This window comes from Pipistrellus kuhlii, unplaced genomic scaffold (assembly GCF_014108245.1).
Source record: "Pipistrellus kuhlii isolate mPipKuh1 unplaced genomic scaffold, mPipKuh1.p scaffold_m20_p_5, whole genome shotgun sequence".
In the NCBI taxonomy this organism is placed as follows: domain Eukaryota; kingdom Metazoa; phylum Chordata; class Mammalia; order Chiroptera; family Vespertilionidae; genus Pipistrellus; species Pipistrellus kuhlii.
In genome coordinates, this window is record NW_023425551.1 from 26,743,189 (window position 1) to 26,763,664 (window position 20,476).

At 38.5% G+C, this 20,476-nt stretch overlaps 1 protein-coding gene across 2 annotated transcripts in view; it reads left to right on the plus strand.

The window, feature by feature from the left end:
• The window catches only part of FRK (fyn related Src family tyrosine kinase), a 79,891-nt gene that overhangs the window by 26,514 nt on the left and 32,901 nt on the right, over positions 1–20,476 (plus strand). For both annotated transcript variants that reach the window (XM_045572964.1, XM_036414964.2), the window contains exon 2: positions 12,350–12,471. In XM_045572964.1, coding sequence (XP_045428920.1) covers positions 12,350–12,471 — 122 coding nt within the window. The remainder of the gene's footprint in view (positions 1–12,349; positions 12,472–20,476) is intronic.

Below are 20,476 nucleotides of genomic sequence, written 5' to 3' on the forward strand. Positions count from 1 at the left end.
AAACGGCATGCTTTGAAGTATAAATATAACTGGGAGAAATTCTGCCCAGTTATATTCTTATTCTCCGTGTGAACTTGTTCCTGATAGCAACCGTATTGCATAATTTCAATGTTGCCTTCTTCTTGGACAAGGGTGGGTGGGAGATTTGAAGATTTGATAACACTAGAGAAAATGCTATTTTCAAAGCTCCAGCTGTTTGTGCTGTTGAGAATCAAGACATGGTCTTTACTGAGCAGAACAATTTCACTTCTGTCGGAATGTAGAGAAGGAGGCCCAGGATCTAGTTTGGAGTGAGGGTGGGGTGGAGGAGCAAATTGCATTGTGTATAAAAGCATGGGGGGACTGGTTGATGTAAGAGCCTGGTTGGAGGCATGAGGAAGAAAAGAGGAGCGAGCCTCAGCAACCTGGCAGGGAGCCCTGGACTTGGGGGAAAGGATGGGAAATTCCCTCTTTGGGGACAGAGTATTAAATTTCTGTAAAAAGATTTCTGATATGTGTTTGGACTAGTTTTCTAGTCTAGGTAGTGCTTAAATTCTTCCTTGCTCTTCACAAACTTTACACAGAATTTGGATGTAATTTATAATGTTTTGTCTGGGTTGACAAATGAGAGAGTAGCTTCCAGGGTGGGGCAGAGAGGACCAGAAAGAACAAAGGTTTGGGGTGAATGATAGCCAAGGTGAGAGGAAGTTCCTCCCTTGGAAAACAGGGCTGTGCCAGGTTCCCTGCCTCAGAATGCACTGCTGCGCTGGGGGCCTGTCCCTTCCTGGGCTCCACCTGCTACCGGGTACATTTGCCTGGCACATACTCTTCCTGGGGATGCCCAGCAAACTGGAGTGGAGAACTGAGGCCTACAGGAAGTTCAGTAGGGCTGGTGTATGTGTGTGTGTGTGTGTGTGTGTGTGTGTGTGTGTGTGTGTGTGTTTGTTGGAAGGGGGGGGGGCACTTGCCCTTTTCTCAGACAGCCTTTCCCCATAACAGTTTCGAGGAGTGAGGCTGTGATATATTGTACTTGCACAACTGCCTTGCCCTCCAATTCTAAGCAAAATCAAGCAGAAAACTAACTTTCAGGTTTCAGAAAAATCCACCAGGGCTGGCGGAGCCTTTCTTTTGTTTCCTGACAAATAGCTTGTTGACACTGAAAACAAAAGGTGTATTTTCTGGCACTGCTTCTGGCTTTCCTTTTCACCAGAAGAACCTGCTTTGTAGATGTCTTCAGCTTCTATCATTTCAAAGTCCAGTGGGTGGCATTTCCGTGGGTTATAAACAACCTCTAGTTATTAATCCTGGCATTTTTATTGGTAAATATTAATGATAGCAATGTTTAAAGGGTCAAACTAGTTTTAAAAAATAGAAATGAAAAGGAATGGGTGTGTCCATTATGGCTTTTAATAGGCTCTGTGCCTTATCTGCCTGGGGACATATGCTTCATCCAAATGCCTAGAAAGGCAGTGCAATAGTGCACATCTGTGATGGTAGCTTCAGACAGACACTCACACACGCTCGCACACACACACACACAAACATGCCAATGCACCCACATATTCACATCATATATATGTGTGAGTGTGTGAGTGTGTGTGTGTGTGTCTGTGCCATATGGATTAAGATTAGACAACAGAGATTTGTTCTTCATTGTGTTTGCCAAGTGTGAATAGCAATTTCATTTAAACATGTTAAATTTTACATGGACTTAAGAGATACCCATGAAGAAAGCCTGCCTAAATTATCCTACTATCATCACAAATATTATTACTATTCTATGTATGGTTATTTTTCATCAAACACCATTCTTCCTGTTAAACAGATTGCTCACTTTTCTTTGGTTGAAGAGCCACAGTCCCTGTCTTAGGAGGATACTTGTAGCTTGTGGTGTTTTGCATTTCCATAAACATCAGTGATAAAAATGAATGAAGTTGATGGACCCTGTTTATTTCTTAATTAAAAAAAAATGCTAATAGGTCTTGGCCAAGCTGCGATGGAGAAATCTGGATATTGGCTCCAGTCCTCGCATCGATAATGATTTTCACTTGTGCACGCCTCTCAAAGCTTCTATCCAATTTGTTTCCACGGCTCCATTTATTCTCCTGATTACTATGACTTTAGGCAAACCCTCTGAAATTCCACCTGGCACATGTCGCTGCTCACTGAGAATGATTTTTCAGAGGGCAAAGTGCCCTTCCTAACTCTGCTTCATTTTTACCAACTTTGAACACAGTGTATAATTACTCATTTATTTTGTTTATTGTCTGTCTTCCCCATTATCTGTGAGCTCCACAAAAGGAGGACATGTTGTCTGTCCCATTTACTGCTGCAGTTGTGCAAATGAGAACGGTGCCTGGCACATAGTAGGTGCTCAATAAGTAATTGTTCAGTGAAGGATGAATGGGTGAATTAGTTTTATGATGGTAGGCTTTTATAGCTTCGTCACCAGCTGCTGTGTGAACCTGGAAGAAAACACTCAAACTAATGGAAGGAGATGAGTATTTTCTGTCACGGGTATCATTGGGATTTTAATGAAACACCAGATTTCCCCCCAGAAAAATGCATGTTCTCAATAAAACACATTTACAATAAGTTTTAGAGATTTACTCATGGACCTTCAGAGAAATTTTTTTCTAGCTTGAAAATTGTCTTCCTCCTATACAATAATTCTTCCTTGCTTTCACTCTCCACACTTGTACTTCTTAAATCTGTTCGTAAAACAATTTTTAATGAACAAGTCAAACTTTTCTGTCATTTTTTTTTTTTTTTTTTTGCTGATAAGCCCAGAACTTAAAATCCTCTACTTTGTTAAGTCTTAAATGGAATATCTTAATATCCTCGTAACGTACTTTTTAAATTTTGCCGAAGATCTACTTCTCCTGTGGAGTTAGTAGTTTCCACATGGAATTACCTATAAACCTCAAAGAACTCTATTTTCTTGCTTTTTCCTTTAACGGCCTCTCTTTCCCCACCATTGCCCACCATGCCAATCTGCTTACAGAGACTTTGTGGTTCTTCACCTTTGACCTTCACTTCTTCGGAATCCTTACTCAGTGTATTTTCTTTAAGAAGGCTTCATTCACTGATAGACGGTTGGTTGTCCATTTCTCTGACTGCAAACCCTTGACAATTAAATGTTCTTTTTGTTGTTTTATCACTTTTATTCCCATCTTGACTGTTTAAGATTTTCAAAGGAAAAGAAATATACCCTTCTTTTGCTTTTTTGCTTTTTAAAAATCTTTTATCCATATAGTTAGTATGAAATAAATGTTACTGATATATTTCAGCATAGAAAGTACATGCACAACTATATCAATATTACTGGGTAGAGTCATATGAAGGTTATGATACGTTTAAGATGTTTACTATTATTTATTTTGGGTCACAGAATTTAATGAAAGTAAGTGATGACACAGGGCATCATTTAGTGTTAAAATGATAGGTACTATGCTGAAACAGACATAAGTTCCTGCTTTTGCTGGTGTCTACTCTGAAGGAGGGTACATGTGCTGTGTCAGTCATAAAATATTTTAAATATTATCTCTGCTATAGGCAAAAAAGGACAAAAAAAGAGAGAGATAAACTCCCCCCTTTTTTCTATTTGTTAGAGAAACCTGGATCTGGGAAATCCAGACTGGGCTGCCTCGTCCAAACTGTGCTATTATTAACCCACCTGGAGCAGGATGCAGGCACAGACTACCACCTGATTGAACTCAGCATTTGGTCTTGTTTATTCCATGAAGGTAACTACCAAAAAACAAGTTGTGTTGTACATTGTTAAAAGAAAACTCTAGCCCTAACTGGTTTGGCTCAGTGGATAGAGCATCAGCCTGTGGACTGAAAGGTCCCGGGTTTGATTCCGGTCAAAGGCACATGACTAGGTTTCAAGCTTGATCCTCAGCAGGGGGTGTGTAGGAGGCAGCCAATAATAATAAAAAAATAATAGTCTATGCCTAACTACAGCAAAATGAGATAATATTCTTTAAGTACATTTAAAAATTGTTTTTGTTTTTTCTTCCTGGGGCTAGAAAGAAAATTATAGGAAATAACATTTTGGAGGTCAAGAAACTAAGTGGTCTGTCACATCCGAAAATAGTGTCCCATATAACTATCTTATATAATAAAAGCCTAATATGAAAATTAATCGAACAGTGGAACAGCTGGTTGCAGTGGAACGACTGGTCGCTATGATGTGATCAAGACGCTCAATGCAGGAACTGCCCCCAGTCCACAGGCCCCAGGCCAGCCAAGGCAGGTGCTGGTAGGGACTCCCCTGATTGCCCTGCTGATCACCCCTCAGAGGGAGGCAATCGGTGACAGTGGGGATGAGAGGATGGTGAGCAGGTGGTGCCAGGTTGGCCAAAGTGGCTGCCAGCGGAGGCCCTCAATTGCCCTGCCGGTTGCTCTACAGATTGGCCCTGATTGCAGGCCAGTCCTAGGGACCCTACCCATGCACAAATTTCATGCACCAAGCCTCTAGTTAAAAATAAATACTACTGCTCAAAAGAACCAGCATGCACCTCTGCAGTGTGTTGTGAAGTTAGGCATGTTTCTAGGTTATAATCAGATTCTTTCACAAACGTAGAGTATCGTACTGTCCACATTGGGTCAAGTACCAGCTCGTTTACCTTACTTCCTCTCTAAGGAAATTCCTTCAAAATTCCCCTTTTATGATGCCTCTAGAGGTGAACAACAGCAACAAAAAAAGCTTTATCAAATGGTGCCAGCAAGGAACTTCCTGGTTTCTATGTGACTGTAAGTCATAGCTCAGGTACTTTACTGCACATTCTTTACATGTGTGAAGCCCCGATGTTTTGGAGGATAGAAAAGTCAGTGTTTTGGAGGATAGAAAAGTCAGTTTCGCTTATGATCTTTACATGCATAGCCAAGTGTTCTCTTTGGGAGCGGTCAGATTGGAATCTGTGGTCTGAGGCCAATTAGCATTGGAAATCCAGAATGGGTAGGAGCATGTAAGTTTCCCCCCTCAACATCTTGCACTCCAAGCTGTGTGGCAGGCACAAATAAAAGGCTACACAAGAACACGGGCATTAGCAACCTTTAGCATTCCGTAGGAACAAAAAGACTATATGAAATGCCCATATCCGGGTACAGTATATTAACTGTTTCATCAATAAATATTTATTGAATTGCTCCAAAAGGTATATGGGACCTATAGCAGACTCAGTCTTTGTGCTGGGAAGGTCTGCTTCGAGTGTGCACAGGGAATAATTGAAAATTAAATTTTTTTTAAAAAAATGCAGCACTAGCTTTTGTATGCTACATGTCCAAACAGAGGGATAGTCACTGAGTATTGTAGGCAATCTGGGTAGGCAAGTGTAAGTAGTGCCACTACAAATAGCGTTAAGAATATGAATTTTGCTGGAGCAGAGAGATGATGTAGGGAAGACAATGTTGAAGAAATGGTTGGTGTCCAGATGGTGGAGGGCCTGAAATTAGGTTGATTTCCCTAAATTTTGATCTATAACTAAATACCTTAAATGATGATACTAAGCAACACGGCATAAATTTTGGGTGTTTTTTGTTAATGACTCATTTTATCGTTTTTTGTAAAATAAAAGCTAACATGCTATCTAGCTTCATTTAGCCTTCTTGGGTTAGTGAAATGGCCTACTGCCACCTGGTGGTAGTATGTCCTCATCAAGTCTGGCAGGCTGGTCACTTGCAAGGAGACTTGCAGTACAAACTGAGAGAGGTGATCCTGAGCATATTCCTCATATTCCCTCACGACCTCAACTCTAACATGTTGAGAAACAAATATATAATTTATCCCTTAGATTAGTTCTCTTTAAATAGGTGCTATGGGGCCTGGATATGGACAGCCATCAAGCACATTACATATTTAATTTTTCTTGACCTCAAAACAAGACTACAGGGTTGCTATTATTATTCTTACTAACATATAAGGAAATACAGACATAGGGAAGCTATATAACTTTTCCAAGAAGATGCCAAAGGTAGCTCTCAACCATTATTATACTCTGCCTTCTAATATGTTGCCAGGGATACTGTCCTTCAGTCATTCAGATTTGACATCCTTGTGTCATGGTTGATCTCCCATCAGTTTCACTGCTCATTCATAATCACTTGTTCCATATTCCTTTGAGAGCTTCCTTGTACCTATACGTTCTAACTTCCAAAGTTATTACTACATATCTTTAAATCATAGATTTTTGTAGCATATTCCTGATTTCGTTTTTTAAAAATATTTAAATAAATTGTAACATGATATAAAGCTACACCTAATTGTAAATGTCTAACTTATAGAGAATGTCAAGTAAAAAGCAGAGTCCTTTTTCATCATTTTATCATCTCTCACTAAGCTTCAGAGAAATAAGCACGTATAATTTTTAGTTTGTTCTTAAAATATAAATAAAATTATAGTAATCCTATTACTCTGCAATTTATCCTTTTCCAATGAATGATATGTCTTATAGATCTTTCTCTGTCAGTGCTGCAGAATTTATTCACAATGGATACTGGATAAGTGCAAAATAAATCAAGTCTTAGAGTTTAGTCACATACTCCTTCCTCTTTTTAAATCTAATTTAAACATTTATTTCTCTGAGGGTAGAGGTTATTATAGATCTCATCCCTTATTTGGTTCTTAACCAAGATCTCTTTCATGGCAGGTATGGGATAGCAATAAAGATTATTTTCATTAAATATCAATAATGTCTGTGTATGTGTGTGTGTGTGTGTATGTGGTGTCATTTTACTGGATATTTTTTTTTTACATATAATGCCAAACTGTAACTTATTCTCAGTTGTCTTGTAAACATTTCTAACATCTTGATTATTTCTGTACATCAGTAGTTCTGGAACTTTAGAATGCATCAGATTCATGAAAACCAAGATAGCAGGGCCGCATCTCAGACTTTCTGATTCAGTAGGATGGAGTGAAGCCTACACATTTTCATTTCTCACAAGTCTCTGTGTGATACAAATGCTCTTGGTCTATGAGTTACACTTTTTACCTCCTGCAACACCATGATTCCTTCTTGGCACCCACTGTTGATTGCTCACAAGAACTACAGCTTAACAAGAGCATTGGAAGTGGCTGTGGTGGGCAGCCAGGCCTGCGATGTGCATATCCTTCCAGAATAGGCTCCAAAAGGCAGAACGGAAGAGAATGACAGTGACTCAAACCACAGATTAAAGAATAATTCTCACAGGTGCAGAGGGCGGAAAGAGCTATTCTTTGCCTGTAAGTCCCTAGAGCAGCACATGCTCTAGTGATTGCCATTGATGGCAGTCATGTCATCTTTGAATATGAGCAATGGCAGTATAATGTCACTACATCCTGACAGAAACACATTTTATTCATGTCTGCTTTCTGATGGGAGTCTAGCCAAGTAAAATTCCAGGTGTTGAGTGAGTTGATATATCCAAATACATCCCATCCATTTTATTGTTATTATGGATTCGGTACTGGTGTGATTTGCCTTGTAATGTCTTGTATTAATCTCTTATACAAGAATATAGAATTGGTGAGTCAGAAAGGATTTATTAAAAGTTATATGGTTCCTCAAGAAATATAGTAAAATTATTATATCTTAGTCATTTGATTTACAAAACTGCTTGCTTCCACATAAATAGGGCAGAGGAAATATATTATTTGTAGACTTGATTATCCAAAATACAAATGTAATGTATGTACATAAAACTTATATAATGGAGTATTTACTCTTGAGAATAATGTGCTATGTGAGATATAATAATACTTCTAAGAATTTAATCTGCTAGATAAATAGTAATTCTTGTAAAGTTTTACATATTTACATTTTGATCAAATATCTCAATGCATACTGAATCAAGAAAATGCATATAATTGATCAGTATATTTGATCCCTATTGCTTGAAATATTTATGTAAAGAAATCTTGCCATTTCTGGAAATGGAGTCTAAAAATATGCCTGATTATTTTAACTATTCACTTATCTTTTGTTAAGCATGTATGCATCCATAAAAATATATAGTGTTTTTGTCTCATAAACTTGACATAAATGGCATTATGATGTATCATTCAACTTCCTTTGCCTTTCAACAATTTATTTTTAACTAATGTATAGTATTCCACGGTACCTATAAATTTATCTATTTTTCTATGATAGATATTTAGGTCATTTTCAATTTTTTAGTACTATAATTCTTCAGTGGATACTCTTGTAACATAGTAGTATCTTATTTAGTATACAGACTAGAAGTGAAATTGAGTGGTGTATTAATATTTACTTTTACTAGGTTTTTGACAACTAGCTCTCTGAATTAGTTTTGCATAATTATATTGCCTCTGGTATGGTATTAAGGCTCTTCTTTCACGTTTTTTCCCAGTAACTGATTGAGAGTTTTTAATTTTTTGAATGTGAAATTTATTTATTTATTTATTTATTTATTTATTTATTTATTTATTTTTTACAGAGAGGAAGAGAGAGGGATAGAGAGTTAGAAACATCGATGAGATAGAATCATCGATCAGCTGCCTCTTGCACACTCCCCACTGGGGATATGCCCGCAACCAAGGTACATGCCCTTGACCAGAATCGAACCCGGGACCTTTCAGTCCACAGGCTGACGCTCTATCTACTGAGCAAAACTGGTTTCGGCTGAATGTGAGTTTTAAAATTTGTCTAGTCTTAACAGTGTAAAACTATATTTCATTGTTTAAATACTTCGTATAACTTAAATAGTCCTAATTACCAGCACAGATAGAAACTGTACTTTTAAAAAATTGTTGACAGTATTACAGAATTCTCCCATTTCCCATCCCCCCTTTACACCCCTACACTCAACCCATACCACACCCCATGACTTTAGCATCCACTGTCTGTGTCTAATAAAAGGGTAATATGCAAATTGGTCAGGATGCCCTCATGCAATGACTGAACAACAGGCTGCATGGGGCAACCAGGCCTGCAGGAAGGGCAGCGAAGAGTGACCAGGCTGGCAGGGGGGGCGGGCAGTTAGTGATGATCAGGCTGACAGGCAAAAACAGTTAGGGGTGATCAGGCTGGTGGGGAGAGGGGAAGGGCAGTTTAAAGGCAATCAGGCAGGCAGGCAGAGGCCGTTAGGGGTGATCAGACAAGCAGGCCGGTGATCAGTTAGGAGCCAGCAGTCCCCACTGTGGGCAATTTTGTGCACCGGGCCTCTAGAAAATATATAAGTTCTTTGATTTATTTCTCCTCATCCTCTCTCTCCCACGTCGAGGTATGTCATTCTGTTCCCTGCCTCTGTGCTTCAGGATTTATTTTGTTGGACAATTTGTTTTGTTCATTAGATCCCACAAATTAGAGATATTATGTGATACCTGCCTTTCTCAGATTGGCTTATTTCATTTAGCATAATAGTCTCCAGGTCCATCCACGATGTCTCAAAAGGTGGGAGATCCCTCTTTCTTACAGCTGCATAGTATTCCATTGTGTAAATGTCCCAGAGTTTTTTCATCTACTGCTGGGCACTTGGGCTGTTTCCAAATCCTGGCTATTGTAAATAATGCTGCTATGAACATATATTCTTTCTGATTGTTGTTTTGAGGTTTTATTTATTTGTTTATTTATTTATTTATTTTTAATATATTATATATATATATATATATATATATATATATTTTTTTTTTTTTTTTTTACAGAGAAGAAGGGAGAGGGAAAGAGAATTAGAAACATCGATGAGAGAGAAACATTGATCAGCTGCCTCCTGCACACCCTCCACTGGGGATGTGCCCACAATCAAGATACATGCCCTTGACCAGAATAGAACCTGATCAACGCTCTATCAACTGAGCCAAACAGGTTTGGGCTGTTTCAGGGTTTTTAGGATATATTTCAAGAAGTGAGGTCGCTGGGTGAAATGGCAGTTCCATTTTTAATTTTTTTGAGGAAACTCCATACTGTTTTCCATAGTGGCTGTACCAATCTGCATTCCCAACAGCAGTGAACTAGTGTTCCCTTTTCTCCACATCCTTGCCAGCACTTGTCGATTGTTGATTTATTGATGATAGCCATCAGACAGGTGACAGTCATTATTGTAACCTACAAAAAGTTTCACATTCTCTGACTTACACATAAAATAGTGGGATTGCACTTTCTATTTCTATGCTTTGAAACATGATTATAGGGTTTACTTATCAGGGAGTTCATTCCTGCATAGAAGCTTCAAATAGAACCTCCGGGAAGCAGCCTGTGATTTGCCACATTTTCAATCTTGTCTCGGCAATCATGGATGTGTAGAGGTGGACATGCTGCTGTAGACCTGGAGATGGATATAGTGCAGCATGCCAGATGCCCTTCAATGGTCAAGTAGCTGAGTTCAAAACAAATAATTTCCTTAACCCACTGAAATTTTTGGAGTTATTTATCACTCCAAAATAATCCACATGTCCTCACTGATACAGATAATATGTTACTGGCACTTGGATGATTGGGGAAGTGGTAAATAAATACCTTGCATTTGTTAGAAGGTTATATTTATATTTAATGTTTATTTTTTGTTTTCTGAGATCAGATGAGATTGGGTGCATTCAGGGTGGTATGGCCATAGACTTCTTTTTGTTTTCAATTTTTTCTCCCTCCTCCTTTTAACTATGTCACACATATTCCCCAATACCCATGACCTGCCAAACCAATTGGGACCAATTTTTGATGGCTTGTATCTCAGCCTGCAGTTCCTCACCCAGCTTGTATAGGGTATCCCTAAAAAATGTATACATACTTTAATAGCTAATAGTTCAGCTTTTAAAATGAAATGTATTTTAATAAACACTGCCTTTATAATTATTCAAAGTGTATATAAACATTTTTTTGGGGGGAACATCCTACAATTCTTCCCTTCAGCCAGGATTTCCTTTCTTGAAGAGTTTACATTTTTAAAGATAGGGATCCCTGAAAAAAAAAAAATCAATGTTTTACCTAAAATCTTTACTGATAAAGATCAGCTTTATGACCTTGTGGTGAGGAATCATTAGTGAAAGGGGCTTTCTCAGCTTCCCCTTATTACCACGTTGGTGCCAACTGACTTGATATATATTTCTAACTGGCTCTGACATTAAGTTCATAATCACTTGTTGATCAGCTGTTGGTTAATCACATTCTCAAACCTGTGTGTTCAGTATCTGGCTCTTATATTCCTGGGATGCTTGTTTAAAGGATAAGAGGGCAAAGATAAGAAGTAGAGGTGGCACTAATAAAATACTTCCCTGGCAGAGTAGCTTTTTTACATAATTTCCTCTTGGATGAAAGTTTCCTTTATGTTAATAACTTCCTCCTAAACATGCAGAATTGTCTCACATGATGGTGGGGTTGGGGAAATAAATGAATGAATGTCCAGAGAATTACATTTTTAATTGTTCGTACCTTGAAATGAAATATATGAATTGTTTGATTGGAATGCTTACCTCCTAATATTTAGAAGGAGTTAGGTGAGACAGAGGACTGTTGGATAGCGATGTGAGACATTTTGGAGAATGAAATGCAGAAGGTTTATGTAGTGGACTCACCCAGAGGCTGTGGATTTGACAGAAGGATGTAGTACCTGTCAGACAGAATGCAGGTGTAAGAAGGATGTGGGACCCAGCAGCCACCAAATTCCTGCTTTGTAATTTTTTTAAGAACTCCTCTGTGAAGGTTATAGACATCCTGAAAAATCACCTAAAATATCAACAGCATTTATACCTATTGTAGTTTCTCTAAAGTTCTCAACCTTCCTAATGCCTCGACCCTTTAATACAGTTCCTCATGTTGTGGTAACCCCCAACCATAAAATTATTTTCATTGTTACTTCATAACTGTATTTTGCTACTGTTATGAATTATAATGTAAATATCTGTGTTTTCCGATGGTCTTAGGCTCTACAGCAGTGGTTCTTAACCTGTGGGTCATGACCCACAGGTTGAGAACTGCTAGCAGGGTCACGTAAGACCATTGGAAAACACATATATATACATTACGATTCATAACAGTAGCAAAATTACAGTTATGAAATAGCAAGGAAAATAATTTTATGGTTGGGGGTCACCACACCATGAAGAACTGTATTGAAGGATCAGAGGCATTAGAAAAGTTGAGAACTACTGCCCTAAAGAATACCAGCCTTGGCTGGGTAGCTCAGTTGGATGTGCCAAGGTTGTAGTTTCAATCCTCTATCAGAGCACATACAGAATCAACCAATGAATGCATAAATAAGTGGAACAATAAGTCTATGCTTCTCTCTCTTTTTTTCTTCCTCTCTCTCTAAAATCAATTTAAAAAAGAATATTAAACATTTTTGGTATCAGAATACTTTCTTGTAATGTTTCCTGCTCCTTGAAAAATGAATGTTGATTGGTTAATTGATGTTTACATCTTTCTCTTTTTAGGTGGTTCTTTGGAGCAATCAAGAGAGCAGATGCAGAAAATCAACTATTATATTCAGGAAATCAGACGGGTGCCTTTCTAATCAGAGAAAGTGAAAGCGAGAAAGGAGGTTTCGCCCTTTCAGGTATGAGCATTGCTTTGTGTGATTTAAATAAGGGTTTGAGAATCTGTAGTCATGGACCTACTGTGTAAATATGGACATGTTAATTTCAAATTTGCCTATTTCCTTATCTTCCTAATTGTACCAAAATTACATGTCCTAAGCCACTCCAGAGTAATATAAAAATTAGCATGAAATTTCTATCTATGGTTAGAAGTCTTCTATAAGCATATTCAAAGACATGCACTCTAGATATGAAATAAAAAACATGGATCTGGCTGTGTTTTCTCACTTGCATTATCAAAGATCCTATCCTTCCAGGGAAGTAATAAGCAAGAAGCAAACACTACACTGTTGTCAAAATTGATCTTGGCATAATACATTTTTTTTGCATTTCATTTGTCTTTGCCTGATAAATGGAAAATGAATGGAAGTGCTGAATGCAAATGCATTTAATGAACTCCATGGCATGTAACATTTTGTCAAAGGTAGTTTTTCAGCTCAGAGTCAAGTTCATGTTTAACTTACACTGCCCTAGGAAAGAAGCAGAGGGGACCCAGGAGTGATCTTTAAGAGTGACAGATGCGTGCATGTCTCTGCTTTCAAGAACCTGTGCTTCTTGGTGTATATTCCAAGGCTACAGAGTGGCCTTCTTGAAGACCGCTCCAGTCTGTCTCTCCTGTGAGACTTTCTCCTTGCCCTTCTGCGACCTCTGTATTGCCAGTCATTTGTGTTATTATTCCCTTTAAAGCATGTCTTTTATTTCAACAACTAGACATAAGCCTTTGGGAGAAGAGATTTTGCTTTCCTCTATCCCTATTGCCCTGAAACAAGTGTTAATTAAACAGAAGGTCCATGGGCCTTGCTGTGTGTGCCTGGCTCTCTGAGCTGGGTGTCGGGACAGCCTGCAGGGCCTGATATGGAAACAGGTTCTGAGCTCCATGTACTGGGAACTCTGACTTGACCTGAACAAAAGCCAGACTGTGTGTGTTCGGTATCCATTGTCTTCCTCATACCTGATGGTCCCAGGATCAGGGCAGATGGATTAGAACCGAAGTGAATTAAGGGCAGTGGTACCAAGGCAGGCTTTTCAGGTGTTGTCCTTTGGTTTCTATCGATTCTGTCATTGAGTCAGTAGGTATTACAGAATCATATGGATTCAGCACCCTCACTACCCAGTTAGAGAATGTTGCTCTGATTATCATTCTTGAAATGCTTCCAAGTGTGATGTGACACCGACCTTTCTAATTTTGTTTATACCCAGGGCAATACAATTTGCGATGACTGATAGGTGATGGGCATTAGCCACTCAGAGCTGATGCCTGACTAGGCTGGGCCTCCACACCAGTCCATTCCTGTATATATCCAGGTGACATAATGAGTGTTTTATTATGTATAATAGCTTTTTCTCTGTCTATGAAAGTAATATAAACATTTTCATAGAGACAAAAAAGCTCAAAGAAGATTAATTTACAATATAACCTTCTGAATATAAATTTTGATACTGAAATATGTTAAATAAATGGAGTCACACCCATAAAAATGGAAAGTTATGTGGCTTCTAAATATACTGATGTAAAAAAATAATAAAGAACATGAAAAAAATGTTCATAGGATACTGAGAGATAGGAAAAATGAATCTTAGATCCATATTACACACACACACAAATACATATAGATGCACATATATACATACATGGATCAAGGATTCATTTTTCCTATCTCTCAGTATCCTGTGAACATTTTTCATATTCTTTATTATTTTTCTACATCAGTATATTTAGAAGCCATATAACTTTCCATTGTATGGGTGTGCCTCCATTTATTTAACATATTTCATATTTTATACAGTTTCATTATTTCACTTATTTTGCTATTATAAAATATGACACAGTGGAAATCCTTGTAGAAGAAAATTTGAAGATTTAAAGGTTTTCACAGGAATACTATATTCAGAAAAAGAAAAACAGTTTTGAAATCTCAATGTCTAATGATAATAAAAGCTGTAAAGAGAATTTCTTGTAGATGTTAAATGCATCCATGCTTGTTATTTGCCTTTGCCAATATATACATATCAAATTAGGTAGTCATTATCTAGGCATAAGTTAAAGTAAACATTTTAGATTAGCATTAAAAGATAGAAGAGTAGTATTTCCATGAGGGAAACAAACTGAAAGTAGGATTAGCTGAATCATGTCTTTGAATAATGTCCAGGCTATAGCTGACTCTTCTGAAAACTCTCTAGGTATAGTATTAAGGGACAAAACAACCATATAGGCTTAGAACAAAATTATAAGGCTATTGGCTGTTGTGTGCTGAGAATACTCCCGCACTTTCTTATGGATTTACTAAGCTTTGTGGGGCCTACTTGGAGACCAGCATATCATTATAGATTCATTTTCAGTGAAGTCAAACAATGTAGAGTCTTTCAAACAAATTATCTGATTGCTGTGTATTCACTGGGGGACACAGTAAATGCAGACCATTATGTTCTATTCAAAGGGAAATTCTCTTTTTAGCCAGAAGAGGGCGTTGCAGAAGAAAAATGAGAAGAAAAAGGTCTTCAGGATATCTACATTACTGTAAAACAAACGGACAAACAACCCAACTGCTGACTGTTGACTACCACTAAGGATTTTCAGAGAGACCACTCAAGGATTTATTCCTTAGTTCAGTGGTCTCCTTCATCAGTCAGAATTGATGGCCTTCGGTGTTGCTGACTGCTGTGTTGCTAAAGAAAGGCAACTATGTCTTTTCTGTGTCTGCCTTTCCCATGTCAGTTTTCCTTAGAAGCATTGTCTTTATTCCTTGGGCAGCCAGGGCTTGCAACTGTCAGGAAAAGGCTTATGATTTACCAAGGCTGGGAGGGGGCATTCCCGAACCAGCAGCCCAAAGTTGGGGTGGATGCTAATTGGATTGTGTGGTCCTTGCATGGCTGATGTCTGGCTCCTGTGAGGTCTGCGTAGACCTCAGAAGAGAATGAGGGCTCTGACACCTCTCCTAATGGCAAGACACTAATTAGCTGTGAATTACAACCATGCTTTTGAATGTTACATATTGCATGTGGCAGCTGGAGAATCTGTCTTCATTAGATGCATGACAGGTAGTTTTAGTGGCTCTACTGTTATTTGTCATTGGTAATAGATTATTCTTCTGATGAAAAATATAAAATTATGACTGCATGTGAAATGGTTTGGCCATTTCTCGACTTCAATCCATTAGTGTAAAGGAAATTATTATTATTGCTGTTACCATTAATAATAATTTGGTGCTTGGCATCCTATAAGCATTTGTATTATTGTTTAAGATATACTTTAAGGAAAATACATTTGAGGACTAAAATTGAGCTGCAGCTGAGTTTTTCAGAAGGGATTCTACACTGCACGTTGTAAGGTTACTTTAGATAACTCTGCAGATTCGTCTTCAATGAAACCTTCCCAAAAGTAAATGATAACAGATTGAATATAGTTGGGGGGGAAAAAAAGTACACTGAGGACATGAGGCAAAAAAAGCTCATCAGCAATATACAGGGTGATGCACCTAGGAGTGGAGATCACTTATTTCTATATTTGTTTATTTCTTCAACAAACTTTCAAGGGGCCTACTATGTGCCAGTCCTTGATAGGCAAAGGACAGCAAAGACAGCACAGCCCAGACACTGAACTCAGGCTGCAGGAGGGTTATCACACAGTTGTATTTCTGTGAGACAAGAGGGGGCAGGAGTCAAGTCCCCCAGGGGGAGTCAGGAAGGTTTCACAGAGGAGAAAGAATTTGGGTTCTGTACTAATTTGTGCTTCAAGGTAGCAGGGTGGAAACGATTGGTCCTGGCAAGGCAAGTGTGCAAAGTCGGGATGTCTGGTGTTTGTTGGAAAGAAGGTTGGAAGATAGAGCAGGGGTGTGTGTGTGTGTGTGTGTGTGTGTTTTCAGGGCTTTGCATATCACGCTGAGGAATTTGGCCCTTATTCTGTAGAGGGATGTCTTAAGCACAGAGTGACCTGGTGTGACCTTTAACAGCATGATGAGAGATGTATGGATAATAGACTGAGGAGGGGTGAGAGAGACAAACAGTGGCATCACTTGCTGCTGTGTGAAATGACAGGTTCAAGACAGTAGAGTTTGCCAGCCTCTGCAGAGAGGGGCGATGGGACCCAAGCTCCTCAGGCTGCACCGGGCTCCACTCCAGCACAGGGTGTCCCAGAAGCCAAAGGCCCCTCTGTTGCTCCCTTTTGTTTTATGGGGTAAGTATGGAAGTGGCCGTAGGACTAGGAATAAAAGTCCATGCTTTGGGCCCAGCTGGTGTGGCTCAGTGGTTCAATATCAACCTATGAACCAGGAGTTCATGGTTTGATTCCCAATCAGAGCACATGCCTGGCTCAATGCCTAGTAGGGGGTGAGCAGGAGGCAGCCAATCAATGATTCTTTCTCATCATTGATGTTTCTATCTCTCTCTCCATCTTCCTTCCTCTCTAAAATCAATGGGGGAAAATTTTTTTTTTTTTTTTTTTCTGTGCTTTGGTGCAAAGCAGTGTGAGCTTGAATATCAAATATTTGCAATGTTGTTTGGAAACCCAGCACTGACAGGCTTTGGGCGTTGTAGGAAATTGTGGCTCCTCCTTCATGGAAGAGGAAACCATGGGACCTGTGGGAAGCTGAATTCAGGTGCAGCCCTCTTGCTGGGCATAGGTCAGGGGGCCCTTAAAGAGCTCCTAGGGTTCTTTGTTAGATAGTCCTGCTCATCTCCGTAGATGATGGCCTGAACTAGGGAAGAGGCAGGGCAAATGGAGAGTAGAGAATGGAGGTGAGGAATACTTAGAAGATATGAACCAATAGGAATTGGTGGCTGGTCATATATGTAGCAAGATAAAGGAGAAGGAAGCATTTAGGCTGACCCTCAGACCTCTGAATTAAGTGACTGGGGCAGATTGGTGGCTCTGGCTGGGAGAGAGGAGCAAAGGAATACGCTCAGAGGTGTTTGATGCAATGGCAGGTGGACATTCAAGTAACCAGTATTATGTTTTTGCCTTGTTTCTTCTAATGTTGAGCAGAGTACTTACTCTGTTAAATTTCCACTACAGGGAACATGAAGGTCCCATGAAATATGTAGGACTTTTATAATACGTTGTGATTGCTATGAAGTGTCTTCTGAGAATATAAAATATACTTCTGTAGAGATATAACTTAATTTTTAAATAAGTATGCTGGAATTCTCAGAACCAAATAAATGTTTTATCCCTCACAGAAATAGGTTTCCAGTGCTCTAAGTACTGCACAAATGGTAGAAGTGTCTTTATAGAAGAGATATCAGTGTATTTTAAAGGCCCTTAGCTGGGGCAATTACATGATCATTAAGGACATCTTTGATGCTTGAAAATGGCCAAAATTATCTGAAGCAATTTTCTGAGTAATCTGAATGATTAACCTAGTGATACCATATACTTTATAGCTTGGTAAGTATTTCTGCATGTCTTATAAATTAATTCTGAAAGCAATTAAAAAAGTAACGAGAAAAGCAGTAGCTTCATTGAGGAAGATATATACCTTTTTGTGTTGACCTTATGTGTATCCTTCATGTTGAACTTACATATTCAAAGATTCCTTTATATTTATAAGTAACTTTCACCTTAGATAAAAAATGTACTTCTAAACTAGGTCATATAGTTCTTGAGCAGAAGATATTTTTATTGCTTCTGTTTCATGCTTCTCCTCTATCGTCATAGTTTCCAGTATAGTTCATGAGATAGTAGATGCTCTAACACTCACCTCTCTACCCTATTCCATCAGGAGCAAAGATAAGGCCAGCATCACGTTCTAAACCTCTGCAATCTGGACCATGTAATTCTCCTATTTGCTGTGTTTCAGACTTGTTTTAGAAAGACGATTTCTCACCTTAGAAAGGTTGGTTGTGTTTAGATAATAAAACTATTGTAGAGGAGGCAACATTGGAAAAGGATGTCAGTTGCAGTGTGGCTCTCTGTGTCTGCCTGGCACAGTGTTCAGACCCAAACTCACTTTCTATGAACCAGTGCCATGCCATTATGCCCCCTAGCTTTTGGAGATTTGTTGACTTATGCTAATGTGAGAGTGGCCCAATGACAAAAAGCTGTGTTTCATTCTCAGTGCCCTGAGCAATTCATTCATTCTTCCACTAAACTTAATGTGGACATAGTGACCACAAGAGTGTGCCAGTAACTCTATTACTATTAACTGTGAATATAAATACAATTGTGCATACTAAGTAGGGGCAAATATTAAATGGCTGGTAAAAATTGCTCATTGAATTTATAATGCAGTGAAACTTGTATGGATTCTGGGAGCATTTTCATTTTGGTTAAAGATGTTTTGCCTTTTAAAAAGTGCACATGCTGCAAAGAACTTTTTATGTTAATAACTCTGGTATCTCATATAAAATGTATTAAATTTTAAACATGTTGGTGCCATCTTACAAAATGCCTTTTAATTAAAGTCATAATTTAGTTGTGTTCAGCTTAATTGCAAATATCATTGCCTGTAATAGCAAGTGGCTTTTTTCATGAGTTATGGTATACCCCGGCTTTTCTTAACATTGCTACTGATATAATTTATAATTTAAATATTCTATAAAGTTAAATTAACATTTTATTATATAGTACATATATTTATGTGTGTGTGTCTGCATAAACACAAATGCAGAGAAAAAGAATCTTTTACTGTAGGGCACTGGATCATGAAGAAATAGTCTATCTTATTAAAAATCCATGGTTGAGCATCAACCTATGAAGCAGGAAGTCACAGTTTGATTACCAGCCAGGGCAGATGCCCACGTTGTGGTCTTGATCCCCAATGAGGGGCATGCAGAAGGCAGGCTGATCAATGATACTCTGACATCATTGATGCTTCCATCTCTCTCTCCCTCTCTTTTTCTCTCTAAAATAAATAAAAATATATTAAAAAAACAAAAAAACAACTACTCCCCTACAAAAGACTTTGGTTTAAAAAAAATGAAAATCCACGACTAGTATTTCTAGATGCCAGAGTATTTTTTAGACAGTTGTGTTCTGATTTTTTTCTTCTTCTACTTGTCTGTGAACACTATAAATGGACTTATCTAAATTTTCTCTTTTGGCTTTGCTTACCTGTTTTTACTTATTTAAAACCTTTTTTTTTTCCCCCCTGCATGAATCTTTTGAGCTACTTGGAAGGAAGCACAGCAAAGAAAAGATACATATTACTGCCCTTTGAATGTAACTATGATAAGCAATTCCAGACATAAAATAAATAAGTAAGATGCTGATAAGTCATATGGAGGTCGGTGAAATTGCTACCTTTTGTAATTCATTACATATTCTATTGTTAATTTTTCCACTTTATTAACTGCCAAATTAAATAGATCCTTTATTTGCTTTTTATCCCATGTTATATTTCTGTATGAAGATCATAATCATTTGAGTTAGCATCCCCCTACTTTCTATTCTAGAATATACATAAGAGATACAGAAGCAAAGGACCCCTTTAAACTGAGTCTATTAATCAAGAATTTTTTAGACTCTGGGTAAATACTCTTCTAACTTCAGGGCAAATGTAGGTCAACTGAATAAGTGGCTGACCAGGCTTGGACTTTTGCATCAGATTGGGGATATTCATGAAGGTGGGAGGATGCTTCGACCCATGACCAGAGTGTCCCCCTGACTTAAAGAGGCAGCGCTTGCAGCTCCCAGGCACCCAGGCAGCCACTGCCCTCCTGTGTGGAACCGATTCAGTGATCTGAGCCTTCCCTAGGCATCCATCTGCAGCCTCCTCCTTTTCTACATACAAGTGGGACAGCAGCTCGTGGCACAGTAAATGTGTTCGGGGTGGAAGGTGACCTGAGATGATAGTGTGTTGCAAACTGGGTAAAGCTAACCTTGTAGAAAGAAGGAAACAAGAACTTTGCTCTCTAGTGATGTGTTTTTCACACATTCTTCTAGTTAAATTAACAACCAAGGGTTACTGTCTTTGTCACATCATGCTCTAACATGATATGAGAGACTGGGTAGCTTAAAACAGCAAGCAT